Source organism: Chenopodium quinoa, unplaced genomic scaffold (assembly GCF_001683475.1).
Source record: "Chenopodium quinoa cultivar QQ74 unplaced genomic scaffold, ASM168347v1, whole genome shotgun sequence".
NCBI classification, from domain to species: domain Eukaryota; kingdom Viridiplantae; phylum Streptophyta; class Magnoliopsida; order Caryophyllales; family Amaranthaceae; genus Chenopodium; species Chenopodium quinoa.
The window spans coordinates 1,635,199-1,659,843 of NW_018744693.1; the positions used below are offsets into that span (position 1 = coordinate 1,635,199).

Below are 24,645 nucleotides of genomic sequence, written 5' to 3' on the forward strand. Positions count from 1 at the left end.
TTTTTTTTTAAAATAATAATAATACTCCGTATATGTTTAATTCTCGACGAGTAGCAACAAAAAGTTTTACACTACTGAATTTGGGAGAAAAAGATTGCATTATCTTCAAATTATTTTTTCTTAATATGAATAAAGGTATAAAAGATTTTATTTTTTAAGGGTAATTTATTACACTTCTTTTTCAGTATTATATTGGGAATTTATCGACAAAGATAAATATTAAATATTAAATACGTTAAAGTGAGAGACTAAAAAAATATACTTTCTCTGTTCTTTTTTACTTGATGTGTTTCTTTCAATGTAAAAATTTGGCATTGATAAGCGTGATAAAAGAAACAGGTCAAGTAAAAAAGAACAGAGGAAGTATATTTTTTTAGTCTCTCACTTTAACGTATAATCAATTTCTATTCACATCACTCTAAGAGCATCAACACTAGTAGTATAATTTTATACCACGGTGTAAATTTTCATCCAAAAGTTGCAAATTTTTACTACCTTGGTGGCATAAAACTATACCATCAAATGGTATATACCATCCCATGGTAAACTCTTGCTTCGTTCCACGTGAAACACGAACCAACCAGGTCACGCCATGTGGCTTGATTGTCATATATCTTTTTTTTTTTTTTTCAATTGCATTTTAAGAAAAAATTATAAAGTCAAAAATTATGAAAAAATTACCATTGTTCATAAATTTTCAAGACATACACATAGACACCCATATTGATATAGTTTTATATATTTTTGAAATTCACTTTTTTCTACCTAAATTGCTTATTTTTATTTAATTAACTTTATAAATAGTAATTAGTTATTTTCAACCTAAAACAAAATATAATTATAATTTAATTAAGTGTATAATTCATACTTATAGAAGAGAGAAAGTGTGTTAGTAAACTTTTTTTTATACCATGGATGGGGTGATTGGGGTGATTTTTGAAGAAAGTATATTGTATTATGGTATAGGTGATGCGGATGAGTGAGAAAGTGGTAGAAAAAGAGGGGTGATATAATTTTTATACCATGAGTGATGATGGTTTAAAACTAAACAAACCAAGAGGGGAGAGAGTGAGAGACTCTAGAGAGAGAAATTAAAAAAAAGGCAGCAATCACAACAAAATTGTCGCAACTCTCCCTTTCTCACGAGTCCTCCTCCGTCTTGAACTCGGCGCGACTCTGGTCACTTTTGCAAGTATCCGGCGGCGCTCTCTTTTAATTGTATTTATTTCCATTTTTATACAATAATTATTATTTTACCAACATTATTATTATTATTCTTGCCTAATAAATATATCAATTACGGAGTAATTATTTTATGTATAGTTTTTATTTTTCAGGCTTAAACCCCCATAAAAACTCTTTTTTCTTCTACTTTTTCCCAGCTTTTCTTCTCCCTTAAACAGAATTTCTCAATTTTCAATTTGGGTTTTTTAGCCCTTGAATTCCTCCCATTCAGTGGGGCCCCTTACAACTTTTGTCCTGAATTCCATTGTTTTTGATTCTCTCTCTTTCCTCTTTTTTTTGTTACTCTGCTTCATATATAATTGGTTTGTGGGTAAGTGGTTTTTATTCTTCTGTAAACTTTCATCTAAGACATCCCCCACAGAAAGTATGATTAATTTTTCCAATGGGTTTTGTTTTTGGGTTTTGATAATCATGTTGATTTTTTGTGTGTTTTGATTGTGAATGCTGCATTGTAAGTTGCTTAATTTAATTGGGTTTTTGGGTTTTTCTGTTTTCAGGTTGATTTTCTGTGGTGGGTCAGAAGAATTTTGGTTGTTTTCTCTTAACCCATTAACTAAATTCAGGTGATGTTTGATTTTTTGAAAGAATATATATTTTTTTTTTTTGGGTTTTGATTGATTTTAGTTTTGTTATCTGGGGTCGTTGTGATGATCGTTTCCTTTGCATGTGTTTGGATGATGAGGGGTTAGGAAGGATGAATTGGGCAATGTGGGTAGGTAAAATTTTAAATTTTGTTTGATGGGGTAATTTTTAATATTTTATTTTTATTAATTTTGACTGATTGCATGCTTTGTATGCGCTAAGTTAATCTTTTGATCTTTTGCTGAATTTGAAGTATATGGTATGGTTTGATTGAGATATATAGTGATCCTTGTTGACATTGTTTCCTAGTTTTCTATGATGTCTTTGGATTTCTTGTAGTCTTATAGGGTTTGTAAGTGGTAACTAGAGATTCAAGTCATGACTGTGAGATCATTTTTTCGGGGATCAATTGCTGTTGCGTTCGTGATCTTATCACTTACGGCGATTTCTTGAGGATTAAGAGTTTCTGCCTCTTTCCCTAAGGTTGGGAGGAAGGTATTTGGTATGACAATGGAGAATTGGAGACCCCGGTCCCTGGTGTCATTTAGGTGTAAGTGTAGACATTGATTGTAAGTTTTCACCCTCGAGACTCTTTTGGCCGTTTGGGGGAAGGTGGAGGGTTGGGAGGCGGGGGAAGTGTTTGCTACATTCGCTGTCGGGTTTTCACGTCTTACAGCTGGTGTAAAACATCATCAATGCTGATGGGGTACACTTGGTTGGTTCACAAGGAATTATTTCTCTACAACGAGTACGATGATGTTATTACTCTATCTCTATGATCAGAGTGATCAACATATTTTGCCAGTACAAGCTCGTGTTTTAACTTGTTAAGGGGAGAGTCTGTTGCCAACTAGGTATTATAAGGTTTCAAACCTACTTGACATACTGGTTTTCTGGAAGGCGAAGTTAGTTATCTACGTTACTTTTGAAAACCGTTATTTGGTAAATTATTCCAATTTTCAATGGTATTTCGAAATCAGGTTTAAATGTGGTGTAGGTGGGACATTTGCACTCTGAGTACATAGTTTGGGGCTTCTAGAGCCAATCACTGCCATTCAGCTTCCTTCAATCCTTCACCTGTGTGCTCTAGCAATTTTATTTTACATATGTTATGGCAGTTCCCTCCAAGGCTCCAAATAGGTCACTGAAATGATGAAATCCCAACAAAAGATTATTTTTATTACGTTCTCAAAACATCTGTTGTAATTTTTGCTATTCTGATTCCGTTGCTTGACCTCATAGAATTTTTCTCTCCTGCACTCGATTTGGAATAACGGATAAAGTCACACTTAAAAAATTTTGATCTATAAATGCTACTGAAAGTTTTGCTAATGACTCCTGGCAATGGTGAGTAAGAATTGGAATGTACTTAAAGCTGTTTGTAAGTCTTGGGCTGTTCACAAGATCTCTTCTTTAACATGTCTCTAGGAATTGAATTGTAGTCATCTTTTGATGAAAATGTTCCTTTAAATTTATATACCTATGTTTGTAATCCTCAGTGCAATATTTCAGTATCAATCTCTGTTATCTTAATTGATATTAGAGTTTTCGGCCATCTTTGAATTAAGATTCTTGTTTTGGGAATCCTATGTTATTTTTTGTGAGGGTTGGTTAATTTATGCAATTTATCATTTGACTGCTTGTAAAAGTGTTTATCAGTAATGAATCTGATATATTTATATATTTTTTTGCAATTATTTGCCCCTTTCAGTCATATTAGCTGTATCTGAATGCTGAGTTCCATGGACGATGACGTCAGTATTGTGAATGAAGTGCCTGTTGGGATTCTATCAGGAGTTCACTTTAATGTGCTGACTGAAAACTATGCAGTAAGTTTATTTCAATTTCGCCTTTCTCCTTTACTATTTATCTTGTTCCTAGAAATGCAAAATTGCAAATATGTTTGTTTGTTAACCTGTAGTAGACCTCCATGACAGTTTTCTGTGCTAACACATTTGGCCTTAGAATTATACTTTATAATGAGATTAGTATGATTCTCACTCACTTTAGCATTCTTTCGGAATTTTTTTCTCAGGCTGGAGTTTTTTATTTTTCTGTTTTTGTCCCATCCCCTCTTTATTACCTAACCCACTATCTGTTCTTCCAGCACAAAGCAGTTACTTGATATAGGGCGTAGTTAGATTCTTTTGTCAAATAACTTAAATCTACATAGCATCTTTGTTTTCAAACATTGCCAGCATAATTTAAAGAGGTAAAGCTCGAACATAAGGAATTGAAGGAAGTCCAGAAGTAACCTCATTAAGAAGCATTACTAATCTGAATGAGAAGGTGCTCACTCTTTTCTGGTTATGCCACATCGTCTGAAGTTTGTGGTGGACTTCTATAGTTTAATGAATATGCTCAGCAACTTGCTACTTTTTGAAATGTGTGATCTTACGTTATTTCCCAGAGCTATAGTTTCTTCTTGTATTACTATTTTAATCATGTACAAGTAGTGTGTACATATGATTCTATGATGACATGTAGTTATGCCGAGATCACCCGTTTGGCCTTTTGTTATATTACGTAAATTATTGTGTTTCAGGAGAATATATCGGTGTTAACTATTGAAAGTCCTGCCGGAGTGACTGATCCAAAGTTGGGATTTCCAAATCCAACTTCCCAGTGTGCCACCTGTGGTGCAAGAAGCAATAAACAGTGCGAAGGTAAGGCATAAACATATATCTTTGTAGTTTTGAGAATGATATATTTTACTTTCATGTTTTGTAGTTCACTCTTATATTGAAGTTTCAAAATGTCATCTAATATTGCGAAGTATATGGCAGGTCATTTTGGTGTTATCCATTTTCCATACACAATTATCCACCCATATTTTACGTCTGAAGTTGTACAAATTTTGAACAAAATCTGCCCAGGATGTAAATCTCTCCGAAGAGAAAGACGCACTAAGGTTAGATACCTTCCTTATCAGAACTTGGCTAATAGATTTCAGTTCACAGATTTATCGCTGCAATTATGGTATAGTTTGCATGCAAACTATGGTTATAAAGCAACACGATATAGGAAGTTAAGAACCACTGCACAATTTTCTTTGCTTTACTGTGGATACTTGATTCCCTTCCTAGGATACATTCTAACAACATAACACCATTTAAATTAAAATCAACCAACTTGTTACTTAACTATTACAACAGAAAATGCAACTACTACCTCTTTTGATTAAGGCTTTGACTTTTAGCAAGGCCTGAATTCTGAATTGAAGGGACCAAACCTAGTATTTTTCTCAACTTATTCATATGATTATATATTCATTTTCAACTTTTTATTTATATTTATTATTATTATTTTATTTTTTTAATTTTTTTTTTATGGAAAGAGGTTTTAGTCACCTTTGTGATGTACTCTGTGGGGGCAAGGAGGGGGGGGGGTATCCGTTCCTTATTTCCATGTCCTTGAGGTGATGGAAGGGGGATTCTCTTTGAGGCTTAGAATATTAGTGATATATTTCTCTGCTGAAGAGTCTTTGTTTTTGATGAACTGATGTTCATGACATTCTTTTCTTGTTTTCTGAGTCGTCAGGGTGCAAAAGCAGGGGCTAAGCATGATTCGTCAAGGGTTTGTAATCCTTGTAAATATTGTGCAGTAGTAAGTTTTTCTCAATTAGTATTTAAACAACACTCAATTCCAAATCTTTTCCAATTCATCTCTACCATTTTATTTAATTTAATATGTAATTCCTATATGCAGGGAAGGCCATCTATCAGATTTAGAGTTTCCACCAATGACTTATTTAGGAAGACGGCAATTACCGTAGAACTTACTGAGAGACCACAAAACAAATACCAGCTTGAAAATTTTTGGGATTTTATTCCTAAAGATGTTCAAGTGGAAGAAAGTGTGAACAATAACAATAATAAAAGAGTGTTGTCACCTGCACAGGTATAAAACATCTTCTTAATTAGGTCTTCATTTCTTGTGTAGCGTAATGTGCTGAATCTTAAAGGCATGTTATTTAAATATAAACTCAAGATGGATAACTAAATTCCGTCTACAAAATTTCAGGCTTCTAGAATCTGTTTTGTGCTTTTTGTGCGAATTTTTTTATCATATGCTTTGTATACTGGTGCATGTGCTTATGTAGAATTAAGCTTCTTTTATCTTTCCATTTGCAGGTCTACCATTTACTAAAAGATGTTGACCCAAGCTTCATAAAAGAATTTGTTTCCAGAAAAGATGCGCTTTTCCTTAATTGCTTTGCAGTGACCCCTAATTGTCATCGTGTTACTGAACTTATTCATCCATTTTCTACTGGACAGAAGTTAATTTTTGTGGGTGATTTTTCTTTAAACTCTCTATGCTTATTTCATCATTATCTATGATTTCTTCCTTTATCCTTGTCTTTATTCTTATATTTGTCTGCTTCATTATAAGGATGACCGAACTAGGGCTTTCAGGAAGCTGGTTGATTTCAGGGGTGCTGCCAATGAGTTGGCGTCTCGTGTCCTAGATTGCTTGAAACTTTCAAAGGCAGGAAACCTATCATGAACTCCTCAATGTATACCTCTCTTTGTTTCTGACACGTGTCTTTATTTCAATACTTAATGCACCATTTTGGTTATTTATTTCTGCAGTTACGCCTGGAAAAGTCCAACAATGATTCTGATAATGTAGATGTGTTAAATACATCAGCTTCTAAATGGATGAAGGAAGTAGTTCTTACGAAGAGAAGTGATCACATAATTCGCTCCGTTGTCACTGGTGATCCTTATTTGAAACTCTGTGAGATTGGCATCCCTTGTTATATCGCAGAAAGGCTGCAAATATCTGATCATTTGAACTCTTTGAACTGGGAGAAGTTGACTGCCAGCTGCAATTTGAGGCTTCTTGAGAAGGGAGAGGTCTATGTTCGCAGAAAAGGTGATTTGGTTTCTGTTCGTGAAATGGAGGACTTCCAATTTGGAGACCTTATATATAGGCCTTTGAATGATGGTGATATTATGCTAATAAATAGGCCCCCTTCAGTTCATCAACATTCAATGCTTGCTTTGCATGTTAAAATTCTTCCGATAAATTCCGTTGTCTCCATAAATCCTTTGTGCTGTGCTCCTTTGCAAGGAGATTTTGACGGTGATTGCCTGCATGGCTATGTCCCTCAGTCAATGGAAGCTAGAGTGGAGTTAAGGGAGCTCGTGGGCCTTGACAAACAGTTAAGAAATGAACAGAATGGAAGAAACTTGCTCTCACTGGCACATGATAGCATGACTGCTGCTTATTTGCTCACGGCTGAGGAGAATGTTCTGTCCAAACCTCAAGTGCAGAATCTTGAGATGCTTTGTCCCCCAAAATTGCTTTCATCTCCTGCAAATTCTGATTTTTGGACTGGGAAGCAAATATTCAGCATGCTATTGCCACCTGAATTTGATTATGTATCTCCTTCAAACGGTGTACAAATTACTAAAGGAGAGTTAATCTCATCTCCTACTGGGTCATCTTGGTTTCGTGGGGATGCAGATGGAAACTTTTTTGAAAGTCTTATTAATCATTTTGGTGGGAAATTTCTGGATTATCTTGATGCTGCTCAAAGTGTTTTTTGTGAATATTTGTCATCAAGGGGATTGAGTGTCTCTCTACTGGACCTTTATCTGTGTTCTGATGGGCACCTGCGTAAGAATTTGGTTGATGAAGTCTCTTGTGGTCTTCAAGAAGCAGAAAAGAATTGCCATATGACACAGTTTTTGGTTAAATCTTCCATAAAATACCTTCTTGATGATGAAGAAGAAAACCAAACTGCTATGTTACTTGAGGTTGATAAACTATGCTGTGAAAAACAGAAGTCTGCTGGTCTAAGTCGAGCTTCTGCCAGTGCCTTCAAATATGTTTTCCGAGATATTCAGAATTTGACTTATCAATATGCTGCTAGTGACAATGCTTTGTTGGCCATGATGAAATCTGGAAGCAAAGGGAATCTGTCAAAATTAGTTCAGCAAAGTATGTGTCTTGGTTTACAACATTCACTTGTACCATTGACTTTCAGGCTCCCTCACAAGCTTTCGTGTTCTGCTTGGAATGAGCTGAAAGAAAAAAATTCAAACTTTCAAGAAAATTTTGAATGCGCCAAAAATTTCATTCCTACTGCTGTGGTGGAAGGTTCATTTGTCACAGGCTTGAACCCTCTTGAATGCTTTATTCATTCCGTAACATGTCGAGATAGTACATTTAGTGATCATGCTAGTGTCCCTGGTACCTTAATGCGAAAGCTTTCATTTTTCATGCGTGATATACAATTGGCCTATGATGGCACTGTAAGAAATGCATATGGAAATCAACTTGTTCAATTTTCTTATGCTGTTGATAAGGGTGAGTCTTCCTCACAAGGAAATGATGAATCAATTGGTGAGAGCATGAATGCATGTGAAGCTGTTGGCGGTCATGCTGTTGGTGCATTGGCAGCTTCTGCCTTTTCTGAAGCTGCATATGGTGCACTAGACCAACCCGTCACTGTTCTGGAACCTTCTCCTTTATTAAACTTTAAGGTGCCTTCTTTCTCTCTTTGCTGATGTCAAATGCACATTTATCTTTATCTACCTTGCTGTCTGGGCACATTATAGTCTGTCTCTTGACTCTCTTTTCCTGGTTTTGTTTATTATATTCTTTGCATGGAGAAAAAAAGGAGAGAACTCAAAATGCACTAAATTTAAAGAAATGATGTATCTTGTTGAAAATATGTAGATAGGATGATGTCAAAGTGTTTGATTTGTTTCTGATAGAACGTGGTTTTATTTATTTATTTTTAAAAATTTTCTCACTTGAACTTACTTTATTTAGACGCAATCATATTATGCAGAAAGTAATGGAGAGTGGTTCCAGAAAAGCCAAAGGAAGCAGGACTGTTTCACTTTTTCTCTCACAAAAGCTCAGAAGGTTGCGTTACGGTTCTGAATATGGGGTCTTAGAAGTTAAAAATCATCTTGAGAAACTTTTGTTTTCGGATATTGTCTCAACAGTTATGATACTGTAAGTTACCTTTTTCTATGTGTTCATTTTTTGGTTCTTTGTCATGACTCTTGTTTCACTCTTTACAATTATTTTACCTTATATGGTTGTCTTTTTTGGTTTATCAGCTATTCTCCAGAGAACCATAATCGAATGCAGATTTGCCCTTGGGTTTGCCATTTCCATGTGAGCAAGGTAAGTCTGTATGGCGAAAGAATTTATTTAAAATACTGTTCAGATCTCATGTTTCAGTGCTAACTTTGTCTCTTATGTCAACTTTGTCCAGGATATTCTGAAGAAAATGCGGCTGAAAGTTTTTTCAATTATTGATGCTCTCAAGAGGAAATGTGAAGCAACTGCCTCCCTTGCTAATGTACAACTAGTGAGCAAGTAAGCCTTTGCAGCCTCTGCTTGAATTTTTTTTTTTGAAATTTGAAGTTGTAAATGCCCTTCAAGGTGTCTGATCCTTTTTTTTTTTTTTTAATATATATATTACATTTTCTTATCTATCCGGTCTCGCTACCTGACTAGACTAGTTTGTAGTATACATGTATAGATATTGATCCCTCCAAACTTTGGTTATTGGTGGGATTAGACGGGTGGTGGTGGTTGTACTTCATATCTTTATCTCTACCAATCTTTAACTACTTGAATTGCCTTTCAAGAGCGCATGTTATGAGTTTGGAAATACTCTTTCTATTCCTGTATATTTCAGACATTAAGCAGCTTAGCTAATGGCCAACTGAACAAATTACTTTCAGATGGTGCACCTAAAATAATTACTCTATCCATTCCTTTCTTTCTTTCTAATTAATTTTTTTTATTTTTTTTAATTTTTTTTATTTTTTTTAATTTTTTTTATTTTATATATATATATATATATATAATTTTTTGTAACTCCTTGCTCTTCTTTTTGGGATTTTCCAAATGAATTTCGACTTCCTTTATATTTTTTTAATCTATACCAACACTTTTTTCTCTCCTATTTCCAGTACTTTTTCTCACTATTTTTATTTTCTCTTGATCCGCTATTAATTTAATTTTATTTTATTTTAACATTGTATTTTTATACCCCATGCCTCTTAGATGCTGAAAGTTAAGAATGTGTTTTTTTTTCTTCTATTTTTTTTAAAAGACATGAGTTAAATATGGTTTGGTACAAAAGAATTGATCACTATTTGTTTTATTTATTTATTTATTTATTTTTTTTTTTTTTTTGCTGAGTGAGGATGGGTTCTCAATTTCTCATGCTGACTTGTCAGCCATTGCTAGAAGCATTTGAAAATTAACAGTTGTTTAGACAAGGGATTTTAAGTGTTTTTTTTTCATTAATCAAATTATAAAAATGTATTTCACAAAAGTAAATTAAATTATGACTCTTATAACAAGACATAGATTACATAACAAGACCAACATGATTAGATAATAACATAACCTACAAAACTTATGAAAATTTAGACCTTACCATATAGATTTATAAGTAACTTCTCCTTGAATGCCTCTTCATTAGGAGTTTGTGATGCCCTGACTTCAAGGCCTCAAGCATGTCAAACTTAATCTTCATCTCTTGTAATTTCAAAGTGCTTCAGCTTTTGACCAAATGTGAGATGGTGATGTTAGTTGAGCTTGACAATTGCTTCCTTGATTAGCTTGAGGAGTTGCTTCCATTTATTTTGTACTTTTTGGTAAATGATAGTGAAATTCAAAATATTTTACTAATCTTATTGGGTAGTATGGCTGATCGTAACACGTGGCTCGGCCTAATTGGTCACACTGACACGCCCTGTTAGCTCGCAGCAAATATATATACCGTATATATGTCTGTTTGTGTGTGTGTGTTTTGACGCTCCGTTCCTCATGTTCATCACCAAAACAGGTCATTTTGGTTTGGTACAAGCAACTAAAATATTAGCACCCAAATGTGGGGCCCACACCAAAACATTGTTCATTTTCCATTCCTCACTTCTTGGTGAAATCATTTTTGCTCATGTGCAAAAACTTGAGTTTCTGATGAGTGGGGGACTATATATGTGTTTTTTCCAATTAATTTTCCTCATGGGAATTTTTTTTCCCATGACTGAGTGCTCTAAAGGGCTAGTTCTATATAAGTATACCCTCTTTTCCATCTTTTCCCTTTTACTCTACAATGATTACACCTTTCTACACACTCACTTTTATTTTATTCACAATTTTCTTTTACCCACCTACCTTTTTACCTTCTCCCTCTTACTTTATCCTAATTTATCTTACACCAACTTAACTATGTAATATTTTCTTATATTGCATATCTATTGTAACTGAGTAGAACTTAATAAATAGAGGGAGTACATTTTATCTGAATTTATCGGCCCCTAAAAGAAAAGGTTTGAAGATCCGCCACTGGCTGTGTGGTAGCTGGTGTACTTAATATGGGGCTAGTATTAACTGTGGAGCATCATTTTATTTGCTACATAATTTATCTCTTCTTCAATATTCCTAGGCTTCATGATATTGTATCTACTATACCTCTTAGAGCTTTACAATTTTATATCCATATTGACTTCACTAATGAAATTCCAGGAATGGTTGTCGTTCTGATGCTGGGAATGATACTACCATTGTATGCATTACTGCTACCATAACTGAAAGTCCAAGGAAATCATCTACAGATTTATATTCAGTTCGAGAGGTGGTAATACCAAGTCTTCTGGGATCTGTAGTAAAAGGTTCTTATCTTCAAAAAATATTTCCTGTTTTATCTTTATTGAAGCTTTACTTCTTTATATGTTTCTGAACACTTTTAAAATACCAGTAGATTGAGATACCTCAATAAGAACTCTCAGCTAACACCTTTCCAACTGAGTAAAAAATATATATCATAATAGATATTTCAATCTGGGACTATTTCTGTTATATTTCAGCACTTTAAAGATCTATATGTAATCTGTAACACACAACGGTGGATTTTCCTGAGTATTCTTCCTTGCATTAACATTGCGAACTTTTTGAAAATAGAGAATAGATCATTGATTTAAATTTGTGATTCATTGGTAATCTTATTGTGTTAGAAGAAAAACTTTCACCATATTCATAGTAAAAAAATTCTTAGTCTTCATCACCTCCAAGGCAATCCTTCATGTTAGCCTGCAAAAACTGAACATTTACTTCCTCTGTATATTTTAAGCTGTGTATGTTTGACTTTTGACATGTCTGCAAATGCTCAGCTTTGACCATTGATAACTTTAATTATCTACTAGCTGATAATTTAGAATACATATTGAGACAAAGATGATCAAAGTGGAAAATGTGAATTGTGCAAAAATTGAACCTGGTTTAACTAAAAAAACGGAAGTATGAATCATGTTATTTTTCCGGAACACTGGATATTCTTTAGCTGGATAGTTTGTTAACTCATGGATGTACATGTGATCAATAAATAGCTCTTCGCACTATGTGGTAAATAAATAGTTTTTTGCATTTAGGTTTGTTGAACGATAAGATGTGCCAAAAGCTATTTATTTTATTTACCACATTGTTGAGCTCTATGCTCTGCATCTCATCTTTTTTCTGTGGAACAAATTTATCTTCTATGCCCAACTATGTTTATTTACATCCTCTACCCAAGTTCTTTAGCTTATTCATGCTCTTCAGGATTTGCTGAGGTTGATAAGGTGGAGATTTTATGGCATGATCATCCGGTGGAATCAAGGATTCAGAAAAAGCCACCTGGTGGTGAACTATATCTAAGTGTCTCTCTGTCAGCAAATTGCAAAAGCAAAAATATGTGGAGTAGACTAATGAACAATTGTCTTCCAATCATGGATTTGATAGATTGGACACGCAGTTATCCTGATGACCTGAGTGAGATAAATTCAGCTTTTGGAATTGATGTTGCCTGGCGATGCTTCCTTGAGGTTCTCTCTCCTTTTTTTAGAACATATACTGGCTTTTTTCATGTTAATATATGAAACTTTTATAAATTATTTATTGATATAAATTTTTAATATGCAGAATTTGAGAAGTGCTGCTACCGATACAGGCAAAACTATTCTTCCCCAGCACTTAATTCTACTGGCAGATTGTCTGTCTGTGACAGGGGAATTTGTAGGGTTGAGTCCAAAAGGGGTTGCTCGGCAGAAAGCTCTTGTATCTGTTTCGTCACCATTTATGTTGGCATGCTTTAATGTGAGTGTGTCTATGCTATTCATTTTTATGTGTTCCTTGGTAAATGCATAATAGTGTATTCTTATTGCCTGAGCTTGTCACCTTAAATCTTATGATGTAACAGGAAAACAGAGAAATATCATTTCCTGCTAATAGAAGACCTGAGAAATCCCTGGGCCTTAAAAAAAAATACTTCTGCTTAATTGTTTCCATATTCTTTACATGTCTATTTTATGTCCTAAAAATTAACAGTCTTCAAAAGTTCCAATAGTAAACCTTTGACCTGACAGATTTCATTATTGAATCCTTCATTCCTTCTACAGTGAAAATTTCTTAATAACCTTGTTGATTGTAAGGGTAGTTATCTTAGAGAGAAGTAAAACGAGATGAGAAGTGAAAGGTCTCTTTGTGCATTTTGATGATATGACTAGGGGTGAGCATAACAAGCTACTCTGTTAAATTCTTGAGACCGGACATTGTTGCAATAAGTTCCTCAAAAATAAAATCGAAGCTGTATATGTTGAACAAGTTCCTAGTAAATGAGAACCAGAACCAGAACCTATTGCAGGTTTCGGTTCCGGTTCTAGGTACGCTGTTTTTTAATCTACTTTATACTATTTTGCAAATTTATTTTAAAAAAAAAATTGGATGGTCGTAAGTTTACAAACCAAAAATTGTTGTTCAGGGCTTGTTTGGCATTGTTTTTTGTTTTTTGTTTTTTTGAAAACTAAAAACCAAAAACAGGAAACAAGAAAAAGGTGTTTCCACTTTTTGGTTGTCAGTTTTCAAAATTATCATAATTTTAATAAATTTGACTAATTTTTTATTCATTACATCATATATATCATATGATTTTAAAAAACAAAAAAACCAAAAAACAGAAAACCACAGTGATGCCAAACGAACCCGCAAATTACTATCTTGTTTAAAAATTGGGCTTGAATTGATGTATGATGTGGGATAAATTGATGCTTTTATCGGGTTACAGGATACCCTGGTTCCAAAAAATTGAGAATCTCAATCGGAACTTATTGCAATAGGTTCTCCATTTCACTACCCGAAATCCGAACCGACCTCTTGGGTACCTTGATTTTTTGCTCACCCCTCGAGATGACAATCACATAATCAAGTTTTGGCTTTATTTAGTGGTTTTACTGTTCTATTATCATTGTTTATGTTGCTTAGTATTTTTTTTTTCCTAAAAAACCATCTTGTTATTTATAATTCCTTTAGACTCCAATATGATTTGGTATACTGACTGTCCCATATTAGCTGAGATGGCTTGTCAAGTATTTTGAAGTTGAGACAGAAAACTGTCGGAGATTATAATAGTAGAAGATTATTATGCTTGGATACCAGTCTAATTTTTGGATTAAGGTAGTTATGCTGCTGTCCCAAATGGTGAATTATCTTTCTTTTTTGATGGTAAAGGGGGTGGCATGTCATAAGTATGTAACTATCAAATGCCAATCTAGACGTGAGAGTTTGATAAATAAATAGATTAGAAATGCTGGGGTGTAAAATGTGTTTACAAATTCATCAAGAGTATATCGTGATACCATTGTTGGACCTTTTTGAAACGGTTTAAAATAAACCTTAAAAAATGTGTTTGTTCATTCCTTGTCACTCAATTCTAAGTAGAAGTTGTTTAGTGTTCCTGATATATGTCTGTTTTAGTTCTCACACTTAGCCATTTGATACCCATGCTGTTAACACTACATGGCATAGCTTTGAAGCCTTGAACCATAACCATATAGGGTTTCTGCTCCTTTCACATGTATTATTGTATCATCCTGCTCTTACCTTTGTTTGTATTTTTATTGATTTTTTTTAACCCAAAAACTTCATAACCCAAAAAACTTTTGCAGAATGCTGGACCTAACTTCATAAAGGCTGCTAAGAAGGGGGCTGCTGATGGGCTACTAGGAAGCATAGATGCTTTGGCTTGGGGGAAGATGCCACGTCTGGGAACTGGTGCACAGTTTGATTTTATATATTCTGGCAAGGTACTCCCTTCCCAGCTTCCCTCCTAAAGTATTTAAGTTTATTTTATTTTATTTTATTATTAGTAGATTAGATATGAGGACCTATTATGGCACGTGCAATTGGAATATTCGCTAAAAACAATCAGCTAATTATACCCCATTCCAAAATGTTGAGTACACTTTGGGATTGGGGTACTTAATTTCCTAGACATCTTTTCTTACGATTATCTTGACGTGCATAATTTTAATGCAGTTTCAACTTTTCCATTGTAGCTTCTAATTAATTTTTTGATATTGCTCAATCAATCAATCAAAGCCTTAATCCCATAAGTCAATAAGTGAGGTCGGCTACATGAACCAAAAGTGTTTATTTTGTATAGTCATCCACAAAAATCTTCCTCCATCCCTTAATCAAATACCTCATTCTCATGCAAATGCATATGCTTCATATCCTTCCTAACCCCTTCCAACCAAGTTATTTTCGGTCTCCTTCTACTTTGTTTAACCTCTCCATGATCCCACTCTTCCACTCTTCGTACTTGGGGTCTCCGTCTTACATGCCCGAACCAACACAGGCGATTTTCCCCTAGTTTGTCTGCAATGCTTGTGATATCCACGTTCTTGCGAATAACTTCATTTCTTGAGACTTCTAATTTTAAAAAATTTCATCATCATTTTGGATGGAGTATTTTGCATAAAATATATTGAAAGTGAAGGTCTTAATTTTCAATTCTATTGGTAAACTTACCTCCTAGATTACTATGTTTAAATTAAAAGATTAAATATTCAGGGGGAGCTATTGGTTAAGGATAGTTATTTTTAATGATATTACATGATTATATTTAATTACTCCCACTTGTTTACCTTTTTTTTTTTTCTTTATTGACTCAAAATATTCATCTATGCTGTCATCTGTGCGTTTCTTAATCTATTATCTACTCCCTCCATTTCATACTCTAAGCAAGATGCACACACTTCAAGATCGAACTTTTATCATTAATTTTTGTAAATATGCATTGAGTCATAGTTTTTAAATTTTACTTATTACTCCCTAATTTTTAAATACTTGCTCCACTTTCCATTTTCGTCCGTTTTTAAATACTTGCTCCATTTCCTTATTTGGAAAGCTTTTACACTATTTAATTAATTTCTCTCACCTAGTGGACCACTATAAATCATATTTTATTAATTTCATATTCTCTCTCTTCCAATTCTCTCCTCTACTTTTACTTCTTACAATTTTTTATTCTTCCACTTGCCTCACTACTTCCAATTCTCTCCTAAAACTCCACCCATGGAGAAATGGAGCAAGTATTTAAAAGCGGAGGAGTACTTCAACAGCATACATTTTATAATGCTTCTCATTGTATATGAAGGAAGTTAATGGTCAAATTTCAGTTTTATAAAACTTGGATGCCTTATGTATTAAATGGAGAGAGTCCTTTGTCTTAGATTGTGAGTCTATTCTCACTGCAACTATTGTTTCAAACGTTCAATCTCATTTGCTGCTTTTGCTCATGCTTTATCTTCTATAAATATATAATGCTCTCTGTTTTCTTTATAAAGAATCCTTTTGTTTGCCCGGGATAATCGGTTTTACGTAATGGCTTCCCAGACCCTAAGCCTAGAGGATTCTGCTGGATGTTTATACTTTCATTGTTGCCTGATATTATTAGTTTATTGCTTTGCTGTCTCTCCTGCTTAACCTAATCTGTTGTCTTTATTATCAGGGGCATGAAATCCAGAAGCCTGTGGATATCTATAACCTGCTGGCAAGCCACACAAGTTCTCATGATAGTGAAATTAAAATCAATTTGCCCCCCAATGATCAGACGATTTTATCTGAAAAACTTGGTGCTCACCATGTTAAAAAATGGTCAAATGCAAAAGTTTTCAATGCGGCGATACCAAAGAAATTCTTACAGAAGCATTTCTCTGTGGATGATATTTGGAAGCTTGGTCGGATATGGAAGAGGATATTGTACAAGTAAGTGGATGTCCTGTATTTTGTTACAACTTTTAATATTCTGTTTCTGTCTATTAGTTACCCCCTCTCTTCCAATATGTATGCTACATTTTCCTATTTTGGGTGTCCCTAAAAGAATGATCCATTTCCGTAATGATTATTTGGTCCCAGTATACTCTCTCATCAACAATCATTCGAATAATACCTTTTCATCCACTTCAACTCCACTGAACCAAGGAGGTAGTATTACTTAGTGGCTTATTTTTGCATCCATTTGAAATAATTGTTTTCTGTTTACTCCTATCATGAACCATACTAGTGAGGCGTTAATGACAAAGTTATTTTGTAGTTCCATGGCAAGAGGTCAAATGCAAAGCAACATAATTACTTGCACCTGTATGAATTTTAAATCCAGAGAAAAAAAATTAACATGAACAGACTGAACTTTTGACAGTGTTCTTACAATATTTAAGACTTTGGAATATCTCAAAAAAAATCCATATATAGTTGTATTTATAGAGAATTAAGCAGAATTGTGTTTGCAATTTTCTGTGTGTTTATTGCTGGTGATAGTACAAATATTTATACACAGAAGTATCCTGTAAATTAGGCAACTACTACCAAGGTTACAGCAACTACTACAAAAAATACAGCCTAAATATTTGCAGAATAAATTGGTCAATATTTAGTCCCTTTAATTAAGGAACTAATTATGGTTATTTCTACACTCCCCCTCAAGTTGGGCATTTGGTGCTCCAATGCCTAACTTGCGTAATGTCTCATCGAATGCTTCACTGTTGACAGCTTTTGTCAGGATATCAGCTAACTGATCTCTTGATCTCACAAATGGAAGTTTAATTATCTTATCTTCCAGTTTGTCTTTTATGAAGTGTCTGTCTATCTCAACATGCTTCGTTCTGTCGTGTTGAACTGGATTTTCTGAGATACTTATTGCTGCTTTGTTATCACAAAAGAGTTTGCATGCTGTTTTTTGTGGAAAACCAATTTCACTCATAAGTTTCCGGATCCATAAGATTTCAGTTATCCCTTTTGCAATACCTCTGAATTCTGCCTCTGCACTTGACAAAGCCACTACTTTCTGCTTCTTACTTCTCCAGGTGACCAAATTACCTCCTACTAGGGTGAAGTATCCAGAGGTGGATTTTCTACCATCACGATCTCCTGCCCAATCTGCGTCCGTGTACGCAATTAGATCTAGGTGATCATTCTTGTCAAAGTAAATCCCAGTACTACTTGTACCCTTTAGGTACCTCAAAATCCTCATTATTGCTGTCATGTGTTGTACTTGTGGAAGATGCATGAATCTGCTCACTACCCCTACTGCATAGGCTATGTCTGGTCTTGTGTGAGCTAAGTAAATAAGTTTCCCCACAATCTTTTGATACTCCTCCTTATTAGTCAATTTTGCACCTTCAAGAATTTGAAGGCCATGATTTGCCACAATCGGTGTTTCAGCTGGTTTGCAACCAAGCATTCCTGTTTCTGCCAGAAGGTCAAGAATATATTTCCTCTGGTGAATGAAGATCCCTTGCTTTGATCTCAAGACCTCTATGCCAAGAAAGTATTTGAGATTGCCCAAATCTTTCATCTCAAATTCCTGAAATAATTTTCCCTTTAAGTCTGCAATCTCCTCCTCATCATTTCCTGTAATAATCATGTCATCTACATAGATGATTAAACAAGTGATTTTCTCTTTTTCTTTCTTCAGGAATAAAGTATGATCGGAATTACTTTGCCTATATCCAAACTTCTTCATAGCTTTTGTGAATCTTCCGAACCACGCCTTAGGAGACTGTTTTAGTCTGTAGAGAGCCTTCCTCAATCTGCATCCTTCCCCATCTCTAAAATCATGAGAATATCCAGGAGGTACTTCCATATACACCTCCTCGTCAATGCTTCCATGAAGGAAGGCATTTTTTACATCAAACTGGTACAAAGGCCATTCCTTGTTTGCAGCTACAGAAAACAGAACTCGTATCGTGTCAATTTTGGCCACAGGAGAGAAAGTTTCTAAGTAGTCTATTCCATATGTCTGAGTGTATCCCTTAGCAACCAGCCGTGCTTTGTATCTCTCAATAGTTCCATCTGCTCTGTATTTGATGGAGAATACCCATCTACATCCCACCTTCTTCTTCCCCTTTGGTAAGATGCATTTCTCCCAAGTCTTGTTTTTCTGTAGGGCCTGATACTCTTCTTCCATAGCCTGCTTCCATTTTTCATTCTTGACAGCTTCCTCCACATTCTTTGGAATGTCTGCGGAGTATAAAGAGGCATTGAAAGCTATGGCTGTGCTGGATAGATTTTCAGTGCTGATTCTTTCGATTGGGTATCTCGACCGTTGGTCCTCATATTCAGGATCATATCTCCTTGGTGGAACTCCTCTCGTACTTCTAGGAGGTAACTCATACCTGTTTTGTTCACTTTCATTGGAGACAGGATTAATTTCAGGCATATTATAGGAAACAGGAGAGCTTTCAGATGGTACCTCTTCAGATGGATGCTCATTTGGCGGATTTGGTGGAGACCGAAGAGGAAGTGAGACTACTGCTGGGGTAGCATCGGTGGTATTGCCTACTTGTGTTGTAGGATCTGGGTCCACCATTTCTGGATATGTCAGCCAGCTAAGGTCATCACTCAAATTCTCCCCCTGAGGACTTAGCGGGGTGTAATAGTAAGTTTGTTCAAAGAACTCACAGTCTAAGGTGGTGTAGACCCTTTTTTGAATTGGATCGTAACAACGGTACCCTTTTTGATGAACCCCATACCCAATAAAGACACATTTAACTGCCCTAGGTTCGAGCTTATTTCGAGCCCGTTTTGGTAAATGAACATAGACAACGCACCCAAAGACTCGTGGAGGTAAAGAATGGACTGATGGGATGGTGACATGAGAGGATAAGGTGTCGAGAGGTGTTTTGTAGTCAAGTGGTTTACTGGGAAGTCGGTTTGTGAGATAGGTGGATGTAGCAATGGCTTCTGGCCAAAAATAGACCGGGACATGGGATTCTAACATGATAGCTCTGGTTATTTCAAGAAGGGTTCGATTTTTTCGTTCAGCAATCCCATTTTGTTGGGGAGTGTCTGGACACGTGGTTTGGTGAATCAGACCATGGTCAATAATGAATTGTTCCATATCTAAGGTTATATATTCCCCCCCATTGTCCGATCGTAAAATTTGTGGGTGAGCATGAAACTGAGTGCATATCATATGATAAAATTTAACAAAGACATCAAACACTTCAGATTTATGTTTTAAGAAATAAACCCAACTCATACGAGTACAATCATCCACAAATAAAACAAAATAAGAATAGTTATGGAACGCAAATTCAGGCGCTGGGCCCCATACATCGGAATGAATCAAAGCAAAAGGTTCAGAGGCATGACTTAAACTAGGATGATAAGTATGTTTATGACTCTTAGCTAAAACACATGCTTCACAGTTCAATGCTACATCAATATTTTTAAATGAGGGAAATAAACGTTTAAGGTAACCAAGAGAGGGGTGACCTAGCCGACGATGCCACATCCAAAGTTGGTTTTCCGGTGATCCATGAGCAAGCAAAGCGTTACCCTGTTGAGCCACCTCATCCACATAGTACAAACCCCCTCGTTCAGTACCACGCCCAATGATCCGTCCTGTTAGAGCATCCTGCACAATACAACCAGAATCCATTATTAAGACTGTACAATTAAGCTCTTTAGTCAACTGACTCACAGATAAAAGCTTATGAGTGAGACTGGGAATTAAAAGACAATTATTTAAATGAATGTCCGAGGTAACATCAACGGTCCCAGCCTGGGAAACAGGAATATATTCCCCGTTTGCTGTTTGAATTTGGTTACGATGGGTGGTTTGAGTGACTTTAATATCTAATGGGTCACACGTCATAGTGTCAGTAGCTCCACAATCAAAAATCCACGGGATAGGTCTATGACAAACGAGGCCAAAAGATTTTTGGTTTAAGCTAGGGGGCTGAGTATTTTCAACTTGGGCTCCTATTTTTTGTTTTATTGGGCTAAATTTATTTTGTGGGCTTGGGGTTTTAAGAGAGACGGTTAGAGGGTGAGAGGGGGTGGGTTTTTTGTGGGTTAGGTCTTCTACCGTCCTTGCCTCATCCTTCCCATTTTCAATCCCTATTTCCATTTTCTGCTCTCTACCTTCCTGACCACCATAATTCTCGGTGGTACTTTCTGCTTCCTCCATGCTTGCGATCTTCTCTGCGCAACCTTCCTTGCCTGAGTTTTTCCCGCCACCATCATTGTCAGATCTACTGGGGGTTGGGCTCGATTTCACGGCAAGATGTGCCCTGCCGCCGGTCTGGTTCACGCCGACCTTGGTGGCGGCCTTCTTCTTTGTGTATTCCTCCCACCATTCCGGATACCCGATAATTTCGAAGCACCCCTTTTTGGTGTGTTTCGTTCCTCCACAATGGGTACACTTTAGGTGGGATTTGTCTTCTCGCCGGAATGAAGATTCCGACCGGCGATTAGCAACGAGCCCACTTCCAATTTCTGAAGGATTTTGTCCCGGTGATGAAACGCCGGTCATTATCCCGCGACGGGCAATTTCCCGTCTAATGAATGCGTATGCTGCGTCAATTGATGGAAGAGGGTCCTGATTCAGTAAGTCCCTCTTCTCTTTGTCCAGTGAGTCGTTAACACCAGCCAAAAATTGGTATAATCTCTGCCTCTGTATAAATGAATTAAAGAGGGTAATATCTTCTGAGCACTTCATTGGGTTTGGCATTCTCCTATCAATTTCTTTCCAGAGGGTATTCAGTTTACTGAAATACACCTCTAGGTTTTCGCTTCCCTGCTTCAAAGATGCAGCCTTTGTGTTCAGATCAAAGGTCTGTAATTCGTCCCTCCCACTACTGAGTAGGGTTTCAATGCCCTTCCACAGATCTCGAGCATGTTTATAATCTAGGAATTGGTTCACTAGATCTCCATCGATGTTTTCGATGATCCAGGACAGAACCAATGAGTCCCTTTGTGCCCACTGTGCGTACTCCGGATCATCTGGTGGTACGGGGTTGGCAGTGATGTGATTGAGCCTTCCCCGGCCACTAATTGCAATTTGCATCAATTTACACCATTTGGTGTAATTCGTAAAATTCAATTTTTCAGCAACACGCACAGTTTGTGATGTCCCTGATTCAGTGTTTATTGGGTTTTTGTTTAATTTCTGGAACATTTGGAACATTTGTTCCATCTGTTCCATAGAAATCAGTTGGTTGTTGTTGTTGTTTTCCGGTGGTTCCCCCATTTCAAGGTAAGTCTCCGGTATATGATGAGGCTAATTTAGGTTTCGGTTTCCCGAAGATCCGAACCTTACGGCTCTGATACCATATAGAGAATTAAGCAGAATTGTGTTTGCAATTTTCTGTGTGTTTATTGCTGGTGATAGTACAAATATTTATACACAGAAGTATCCTGTAAATTAGGCAACTACTACCAAGGTTACAGCAACTACTACCAAAAATACAGCCTAAATATTTGCAGAATAAATTGGTCAATATTTAGTCCCTTTAATTAAGGAACTAATTATGGTTATTTCTACAGTATTCTCATAATAATCCTACATAATCCAACACTTATTTTCATTTGGCTATTTTGGAGACTACTTTGAGGAGTGAAAGACCACTGTGTGTCTGTGTATCTACATGAGAATGCAAAGCCCAAAGTTGGTACTATTTGTCTATTTTGAGTTATTTTGAAGGTTTGGTTAGCCTAAGAAAGTAAGTATGATAAGAAATATTTGGTCCATAATTATAATTTCATAATTGTTTAAAGGAGAGTTAGTGATGAATGGATATCAACATTAAATTAAAGACTATATGCTCCTACATTTGTCTCTTTAATTCACAAAATCAATTACAAGAATTTCACTTATAAGCATATAGTATTCAGTATATCCATGAAAATTTGTGTAAATGCCTGTACACTTAATAAGCTTTAGACATCATTCAGTAGAGGCAGCCTTTTTTACTTCCTGTTTTGGCCTATGATGGTGCTGTGGACTAAGATGCTTCCCTGAAATTGGATAGCATACTATGACATGGTAGTAGAGTCTACAGACACGCTTACACTTTATTAATATCTATTACTGGAATTACCGCGGAAACCTATATGAGCTTATTGAGCTGTCTACAACTTGATCTTAAAAGTCTGCATTGCACAGGCTAAGCAATATGAACAACCAATCTTTAATCTTGCAATATGTGCTAGAAAACCACTTATAGAAGTGAACTGATACAAAGTATGAGCTATATGACTATTTGGCATAGTGCGAATACTATACCCTTCTGTTAGTCTGTATGATTTCTACAGGTTGTGCCTGAATTTTTTTCATCTTTTGGGGTGATTTGTGTTGCCACAGATTCTTGGACACTCTGTATGAATTATACTCACATTATCATTGGGGTGATTTGTGTTGCCACAGATTCTTGGACACTCTGTATGAATTATACTCACATTATCATATTCTCATGTTCCTTGATTTTGATCCAGGTATGAAATTGATGATAAGTTGAGTGACGTTGACAAGGCAATGCTGTTGATGGCTTTAAAATTCCACCCACACCGAGAGGAGAAGATTGGGAGTGGAGCTGTAGATATTAAGGCAAGCCCTTCTTTACCTTTTTTTTCTTATTACAAGATGTACAGTTCTTTTTAACTTTTTGAATCCCTTATCTACTGTAGCATGTTGGAACTTTTAATTATGGGCATCATTAAGGGAAACATGAGAAAGTCCGACTTACTAAATATATAGTGGCTTATATATTTGGATGGCTTGAAATAGAAATGTGGCTTGTTTAATGGATGGAGGTAGTAGAAGATAATTGTAATGATGTATATGAAGAGGGGGTAGGAGAATGTTTATGGGAGGTTTGAAACAAAACAATTTCAATATTTTTATTATTGTACTTTGTGTGATGCATATTTTTGGGCTGTAAAAGGAAATGTAACTGACAACAAATATGTTGTACATCTCATTACCTATTTTGTAGAACATATATGATGATGAAAATGGTTTGTATAAACTTATGCGTCTTGTATTCTTGTTGTGAGTAAAATTGTATAAAAAGAAGTGCTCTTGACAAATATGAAAAGAAGAAAATGAACAACTTATTCTGACCCTTGAGAGCTGTGTGGTTACAGGTTGGTCATCATGCTGAGCATAAAGACAGCCGTTGCTTCGTTTTGGAGAGGGATGATGGAACTTTTGAAGACTTCTCATACAAAAAGTGCGTTTTTGGTGCGCTGGAGATTATTGCTCCTAGTAGGGCAAAACTCTATCAGACCAGATGGGCCAAAAATGGCACCACGCAAAAGGTCTGATGTCTGACCGGATCATATTCTCTGCCCTTTTACCCGCAAAGCTTATGAACTCTTTAGTACATTATTTTTGGAAGATTGTAGTATCTGAGAAACATTGTTAAGCAGCAAACCACATGTTGAAGTAGGAACCACATGTTGCATTGTGTTGTGTTGTTTTGTCTGTAAAATATGGTAGCTTAGTTCTTTCCTCTACGCTTCTTTTTGCTGCTTCTACTTCATCTTTTTTGCCTCGATTTGTAAAGGCAAGAAAGATCTTAGTGGAAGCAGCAAAGAGAAGCTGGGAAAGCTATTATTATTTTAGTTTCATCATGTAATCTGTAAAACTGTATTTCACAATGCAAACATTTTCGTTATTATCTTACCCTAAGTTCATCAAGCTCAATACAAATACTAGTACTCCGAATT

At 35.7% G+C, this 24,645-nt stretch overlaps 1 protein-coding gene across 3 annotated transcripts; it reads left to right on the plus strand.

Annotated features, from left to right (window-relative positions):
• Positions 1–929: 929 nt before the first annotated feature.
• LOC110702509 (DNA-directed RNA polymerase IV subunit 1-like) lies at positions 930–24,601 on the plus strand. 3 transcript variants are annotated; one of them, XM_021880231.1, is made up of 20 exons: positions 930–1,218; positions 1,743–1,808; positions 3,539–3,656; positions 4,373–4,493; positions 4,614–4,738; positions 5,368–5,433; positions 5,536–5,727; positions 5,961–6,116; positions 6,220–6,315; positions 6,420–8,321; positions 8,633–8,802; positions 8,910–8,976; positions 9,068–9,171; positions 11,341–11,486; positions 12,412–12,674; positions 12,772–12,945; positions 14,793–14,930; positions 16,640–16,896; positions 23,410–23,521; positions 24,061–24,601. In XM_021880231.1, exons 3-20 carry the CDS (start codon positions 3,558–3,560, stop codon positions 24,238–24,240), a joined length of 4,368 nt encoding a protein of 1,455 aa, XP_021735923.1. In that variant the 5' UTR covers positions 930–1,218; positions 1,743–1,808; positions 3,539–3,557; the 3' UTR covers positions 24,241–24,601. The 3 variants fall into 3 exon arrangements, with proteins under 3 accessions (XP_021735923.1, XP_021735922.1, XP_021735921.1); XM_021880230.1 differs by lacking the exon at positions 930–1,218 and adding an exon at positions 1,340–1,555; XM_021880229.1 differs by lacking the exon at positions 930–1,218 and adding an exon at positions 1,564–1,609.
• The last annotated feature ends 44 nt before the right edge of the window (positions 24,602–24,645 follow it).